Below are 7,541 nucleotides of genomic sequence, written 5' to 3'. Positions count from 1 at the left end.
TTTGTAGGCGTATAAGAGTATAATTTACAATGAGGATCATAAAAACATATTTACTATAAGTAATATTTTGAGCTATTCATAGTTTTTATGGGATGACTGGTAACAATGAAAAATACTTTAGCACTCATAAGTACCCTCGTGTTGTAGATAATATAGACACCACTGTTCAGATAACTGTAGCTTATTCGGGAGTTGTTTTCTTCTTCTTCTCTTCTATCTTCTATTGAGAAGATGCACTGTGCGTCAATAACATCACGTCCTCTGGCAATGGTTTACGTTTGTACATTGGTTCGGTAACCAGGAACACTACGAGGCTACCATAAACGACCATAAGTAGACCAATAGTATTCATTAAAACGGCTTGGGCTGGCAGCTGCGCATAATTGGGCCTGAAAAATTTAGGGCAGTGTTAGGAGGTTTGACAAAAATGTTTGGGAGAACAAATATTACATCGAGAAAATTGCTTTTTCCAGCAGTCCAAGAAGAGAAGCTGCGATGGCTAGTATGAAGCCCAGCACTCCGAAGAACACGTGTATAGGCATGTAGGCAGCTCGTAGGGTGTCTCGAACTCCAGGGAATAGGTAGGATACAAATCCAAAAACGTACTGGGAACAGGAAACATAATTATGAATGTCTTCATCCTGTGGATGCCTCTGATACCTACCTGAAGACTAAAGATAACCACAGCTGCCATTCCAACCCACGAGTGTAGCGTGTACATATTCGGTCGTGGGGGACTGGCCAAGTTGTGTGAATCGAAGGCAGCCACCAATGCGATAACGGTAAAAATAAACGCCAATCCATGAATGACGGCATGAGTGATTTTCAAGGGCTTTTTGCGTGCATAGCGAAATCCTCGATAGATAAGAATTGCTGTGTAAAAGAATGCACAATATGCATAGAATTGTGTCAATGTTAAATCCTCATACACGGGTAAACGCTGCATACTTACAGTTTCCGTACAGAAAGATCATGCCCATGGTCATCAGCAGTGGATGCCAATTGAATTGCACCGATGGCCGCGAGGTCCACGCGAGACCACCAAGATGAGCGCCAATCCAAGATCCTACCATAATCACTATAGCTGCTCCGACCATTTGCGTGATCAAATATAGGACACGGAAGTTGTTGTACGAACCAGCTGATGGTCCATTGTTCTCCATTGCGGCTGATTATAATTCTGAAATCGAAACAGCAACTTTTTTTTAATAATCTCTATTCTTCTAATCACCGGAAAACGTGATTAGCACTTTATTGATACAATGATAACGATGAATTGTGTGGAAAGCATGTGGCTAAGTAATTGGAACAATCGGGCGATAATTTTGATAAATGGGAACGCACCCACCAGACAAATCTGGATTGGACGCGCTTACTAACCGAAGTTTACGTCAGGGAAATTCCTGACTGCGTGTCTGCCAAGAAAGGCTATTGTTGTTATCTAAGCAAAAAGTGAAAAAAAAAAGATTTTTTTGAATGTCTAGCCATCCACTTAATCAATCATAAAATAAACAGGATTGAAAGACAAATCTCATATTTGCTGCCCGTGGGTTGGGAGAGGGCACCGAGTTTTCAAATATGGTTAGCAAACAGCTGATTAGAATTTTTCTGTTTTTATATACAGGAAATCGCTCCACATAAACTTGGATAAGCGATTTTGTTATTTGTGTTTGTTCTGTTTGAACGTAAATAACCGCTCAATGTCGATTAATATTTTGTTCACTCAATAAAAACCATGTTTTCAAAACACTCAAACCGAACCGTCAAATATTGAATTGTTGTAGTTTTCTTTCTTACCAGTATTCGATCTTGACGGTTAATAAGTCACAATTTAGCCAGGTCGCAAAAACCTCTTCTTTATCAGAATAAAACTTTGAAAAGTGCAATTAGAAATTTTGCTAAAAATGCGGTTTTGACGCAGACGCTACCTCTCAGAATCGTAAAAAAAGAAAGTTTTTTGGCATTTCCTAAAGAATATCATTGAAAATAACTCACAAAAATTGTGAAATTCTGCAAGGTGAGAATTTTAAAATAAATATTTTTTGAATACTTATTTCTTAGTTCCTTTTGAAACGTTCTATTGGGTAGATGATCCTCGATTTAAATATTGTTTATTCAAGAGCTTGTGACAAGGCATGTCCAAAATTTGTTATATTATTGAGATTCAATGAACAAACACATTTTTTCCAGAATGAATCACCATCAATGCTTATGATTGCATTTGATCAATGCTTCGAAATATGTCAAATTTAATATATGCTAAATTTTATGAAACGTTATTGTACAACAAAATCATTTTACATTGCATTGGTAAGTTTTACCTGCCCCTTCATATGAATTGTTGATCATCATTCTGGCAGATTTAATATTTACATTTCGACTCATCTGGGCAGCGACTGAAAAAGTTTAGCATGAACCGTCAAATAGCGTACTGATCAAAAACAGTTTGACAGGCTTAAAATTTTCATATTTGACCAAATAATTTTCTGTCAAATATTTTCTAAGTGTAATAAGTTTGTCAAATAAGTTCGAACGAAATTTTGGTAAAATTTTATCTGTCAAAAAGTGACAAAAGTGTACTACAGCCTCTAGCATTGAGATATTTATTTTTCCGATGAAAAAGGATACGTAAGCAAGTAAGGAAAAGTTTCTAGCTGTTGTTAAGTGATGATTCGTCTCCATCCCTCCACAGCCATAGAAACTTGTCTTACTCGCGCCTACTTTTCTAAAAAAATTGTTACATCAACCATGAAGATGAAGACCTTGTGTAAAAAACTACTATAGAAGTGCAAAAGGTTGTAGTACGTGAGCATTGTTGAACCCAGGATTAAACAATTTGTTTTGTAGTGGTTGATTATTATCTCTTTTTTATTGTAATTTGCATAATTCGATAATTTCGAATTTGAAATAAACAGTTTTTAGAGATCTTTCTAGTGCGATTTTTCTCGAAAAAGAAACCTAGAAACAAGTGTTTGATAGAATGTTTGAAATTGTACACATCATTACGAGAAGTGCATATTTTTACAACATAAAATTAAAGATCTTTGAAATATACAACAATTTCTGAATAAATAACCTTCAACTCCTATTTCCCAGCTGAAAGTAGGCATAGTGATAAATAATATATGGAATCAGCTGAAACCATTATAAATTGAGCACGAAAAAAGTGAGATAATCATTTTCACTTATACTGGTATATATCTCAATTTCTCACTAATTTTTACTACGCACTTGCATATCCAATTGTAATGCACCGTACACTTTGGAATGCAAAAGCCTGTAAATGCCTGACTATCAGTGCCGCTTTCATATCCAGTGTGGTACATTAAAATGCCATTGCACTGGTACGCAGCGAACGAACGAAGCAACAGGAGGGCGCCTCTACCACCCATCCCAGCAGAAAACATTTTTCTACCCAGTCACCCCTTCTGGAAAATGCTTCAGTGGAAAACAGCTACCATATGGCAGCTATTGTTCGCTAAGGTCGAACAATATTACACGCCTCCACACTGGTGGTGACAGTGCAGAATTATGCTAAGAGCACGGCAAAGAGTAGCGAATGATAAGAACTTTTAGTAAGGTCTGCCGGAGCGCAACAACTTGTTGCCTACTTGTGGAATTGGAACCACACTGCAATTGTTATACGGAAAATCGCTCATTTCAATGTCATTACGGTTCGGAAATTAGTCAACCATTAAGCAAAAGCCAACAAAATCAACGAACGGCACCGATTTCTCCTAATTTTCGGTTATATGAAACTTTTGTTTTATTTCTCTACTTCCTTGATATTGTTTACACAATTTGTAAACAGCTGGTTGTTTTCGAATTCGTCACTATTTTGTTCTCAATCTTAAGTTTAACTGAAGTTTCTAGTATCTTACCAAAATTATTAACCTTTTAGAAACACTGGTGACCACAATTCGGCCAGAAACGAAAATGGCTGCTGTAGATTTTAGGGTCAAAAGTGTGCGTCGAGTTCCGCGTTACCCAAAGAAAATTGCCACTATGGAGAAAATGAAATTGGCTCTTGTTGCCACGATCGCGAATACCGCTAAACTGAGTTGCGGATTTCGGAAAGCACTGCGAAGTGATGATGTTGACGATAGCAACACATTGTGTCTATGTTCGCGGATAAACGGCGCGTGAGCGTGAAATGCCAGAGAGTGCAATAGCTGTACAAGCAGTTTTGTTGGGTAGATTAGTGTAAAATGTATCGGCGTAAGTCTCAACTAAACTGAATAAGTTCAACAAAACGAGCCGTAGTTTCGATTTCTTCCATGGCAAATTTTTGATCATGATAGAAAGGAGCACATTTTACACCAGCTGACTGTGCTGGGAGTAAATTTATTTCCCTCTTCGAAGCGATGGCGAGAGAAATAAATATATTTATAGAATAAATATATAGTAGAATACAGAATACAAGTAAAGTGAATTATTGAACAATAGTTTATTAATTATTAAGTATTGAATAGTTCCGTAATAAAACAGATATGCGAGTTCAATCCTAAGTATACTAACTTGACACTGACTGATAACGTCAGCTTTATCTATGAGCCATAAATCATCATGAATGTAAATCGTCTGTTCTCTCAGAAACAGAACTTTCTCATTACTCTTGCTCGTTTGAAGTCTTATCATTACTGGAGTGAGTAATCATGTCTTTATTCAACATAGGGTAAATAACTGAATATTTGAAGATTTGAAAGGTATAAAATTCACAAATGTAGCTTAAACTAGGACATTATTGATTAGATTGAATTGTTAAGCTATTATAATTTATAATTTGAAAAATAATGAAATTTCATCAAACCCTCTATACTGAAATACAGCACTACTGTGAAATTACTATTTCAACGAGACAGAAATTTAAAGAAACGGGATTTCGAAGTAGGGTATCGGCTCTTTTATCGTCTGGGGGGTAATGAAGTCATAGAGAACTTATATTTTGCAGAGAGCTACTTAACGATCTTGGACATCAATTACCCCCCTGACGATAATAGGTAAAACCTGACGATACTAGAGCTCTATGTTCATAAAATACTCTATGTTCACCAAAAAAAATTTTTTTCTCAGTGATGATCTTACCATTCCGAGTTTAAGTGAAGGAATAATGGAAAATTTCTTTTCAAATAAAGTTAAAAATTGGGGATGAACTTTCGCTGAGTTATAACTTATTCGCCTTTCTTCGCTGCCAGTTTTTAGTATGGCTCTTTGAAAGTGTTAGTGATGTTCAGATATTTTTCCAAGAATTGTCAGATTATACTTGGTCATCCTCAGGGTGTTTTTCTTTATGTCCTCCTCGGATTTGATCTGCTCGGATCTGCTGGTGTATGAAGTGTTTGAAGAACGGTTACCCAAGATAGAAGAAGCTGGACATCTCTAATTCGTTCGGCCCTAGACCGGTAATGGCCAATAAAGTAAGTAAAGTCTCAGAGCATTTACTCAAATTCGTATGATTAAGACTTTACTCAGCGCGGACTGGAGTAAGTTCGAATTTGAATATAGATGTTGCTCCGTTAAAAATTGATGTTTGTATTGTTACTGTTCTCGTTTGTTGACATACAATCCGAGCTGGATCGCACCATTGGAAAGTGGTGGCTGGCGTGACCAGTAATCTGCAGCCCATTCCAGACATATTCCAAGCACTATAAATAAAGGGGCTGTGCCGACCGGCAGATGCCCTTGGCTCAAGTGGTTTGCTGAACTATCATTGTTGAAAACTTACTAACAGGGCCGGTTTAAGAGTTGTGGGGGTTCAACCTTATCAGTTGTCAACATTTCGATAGATTATTGCACGATGACGTCACAAAACAAGAAGAAGAAAGGGATTTGACAGTTTCGCGGGTTTGTTTACATAGTAAAATTTTCGGCTCGAATAAGAATGCGGAAGTGTATTGTTAAAAGTTGCGTTCCCAAGAATAAACCAAAAGATCACAGTAACGAATTCACATAGGCGAAGAGTTTTCCCATCTTTTTCGTACTCGTATCATTCATTTTCACTCCTATCACATAAAAAGTGAATGGAACCCCTTGTAAACAAACCCGTGGGAAGTGTCAAAAAAGTGAGGTTATTTTTCGTGTGCAATGATCTATAAAGGAATATATCATATAAACACGGAAAATGGTAAAGTAGAGTGTGATGTCGCTACCATCGCTAAACAACTTGCATGTTCATCAGTGTATGTACTTTTCACTCCCTTTGGTACTGACGTTGAAATATATTTGCTTTGCCGTTCTCTCCATGGCGACGGTGGCGACATCACACTTTACTTTACCATTCAGCATGACGAGGGGTGTAATCCGGAGGGTTTATTTTTGCGCACACAAACTGTTTTACACAGTTTTTATCGTTTGATTGTTAGTCTATTCTCTCTGTTATAAATACATAAGTTGAAGAAGGGTTATAAAAGGATGGTGTTAGCACAGACTAACACCAAACTAACACTCATTTCAGAATTTACAATCGAATAACAGTCATCGCGCTATAGCGCCGTCTGGGGCGCTGCCATGCAATCTCATACATATTTTGTAGTTCCCAATTTGACTCATGCACGTACGCTAGCGCTGATGTCGAAATACGAGATAAGTCATGAGTCATGAGAAGTGTACTTTTGTGGGGCCCCCAATGTGTGCCCCCCTGACATACCCCCCCCCCCCCCCCGGGTGGTGGTGGACGATCTTCTCAAAAGCTTAGAAGCAAAAGATTTCGAAGTTGTGGGCTTTGCAGATGACATAGTCATCTTGGTAAGAGGAAAGTTCGACAACATAGTTTCGGAAAGAATGCAGGAGGCTCTGGAGTATACCCAGTCTTGGTGTATAAAGGAGGGTCTCAGCATTAATCCGACAAAAGCTGTAATCGTACCTTTCACTAGAAAGAGGAAATTCAATCTAAAAACTCTCAAACTTGGAGGAGTAGAAATTTCATTCAGTGAACAGGTTAAATACTTAGGAGTTATCCTTGATGCCAAGCTAAACTGGAATGCACATCTTGACTATGCAATCAACAGGGCGGTCAGTGCATTATGGTTGTGCTCCAAAACCGTTGGGAGAAAGTGGGGCTTGAGACCGAAAATGGTGATGTGGATATTCACATCTATTATACGTCCAAAACTGACCTACGCTGCGTTAGTGTGGTGGCCAAAAACCAAAGAGTCCACCGCTAGAACAAAGCTAGATAAAGTTCAACGACTTGCGTGCATTGCTATAACAGGAGCAATGAAAAGCACCCCGTCTAAAGCTCTTGATGCAATTCTTCATCTGCTGCCGTTGTACGAATACGTGCAACTAGAAGCAGAAAAGAGTGCCTTGAAGCTAAAAAGAACAAAAACTATATTGTCAGGTGATCTTGTGGGTCACCTGACAATACTGGACTTTTTCAAAAGAGGGCCAGTGATGAGTATGAATGGAGACTGGATGGCACCTCAGGATAACCATGATATTCCCTACAAGGTATGCGAAACGTCGCGTGCAGACTGGGAAGTCGGAGTTCCTGATGTCCGTCCCGGTTCAACGATATTTTTCACAGGTGGCTCAAAAATAGG

At 38.2% G+C, this 7,541-nt stretch overlaps 1 protein-coding gene across 2 annotated transcripts; it reads right to left on the bottom strand.

The window, feature by feature from the left end:
• LOC129722087 (plasma membrane ascorbate-dependent reductase CYBRD1) lies at window positions 1-4,179 on the bottom strand. Of its 2 annotated transcripts, none has more exons than XM_055675318.1 (5): window positions 3,882-4,179; window positions 953-1,180; window positions 665-873; window positions 451-605; window positions 1-389 (listed from the first exon to the last, which is right to left on the bottom strand). In XM_055675318.1, the coding sequence occupies exons 2-5, from the start codon at window positions 1,161-1,163 to the stop codon at window positions 221-223; spliced, it is 744 nt and encodes a 247-aa protein (XP_055531293.1). In that variant the 5' UTR covers window positions 1,164-1,180; window positions 3,882-4,179; the 3' UTR covers window positions 1-220. The 2 variants fall into 2 exon arrangements, with proteins under 2 accessions (XP_055531293.1, XP_055531294.1); XM_055675319.1 differs by having other exon boundaries at window positions 3,895-4,111.
• Between the last annotated feature and the right edge of the window lie 3,362 nt (window positions 4,180-7,541).

The sequence above is a fragment of the Wyeomyia smithii genome, chromosome 2, assembly GCF_029784165.1.
Source record: "Wyeomyia smithii strain HCP4-BCI-WySm-NY-G18 chromosome 2, ASM2978416v1, whole genome shotgun sequence".
Classification (NCBI taxonomy): domain Eukaryota; kingdom Metazoa; phylum Arthropoda; class Insecta; order Diptera; family Culicidae; genus Wyeomyia; species Wyeomyia smithii.
Note: the sequence above shows the minus strand (reverse complement) of the source record. Positions and strands in the feature narration are given on the sequence as shown.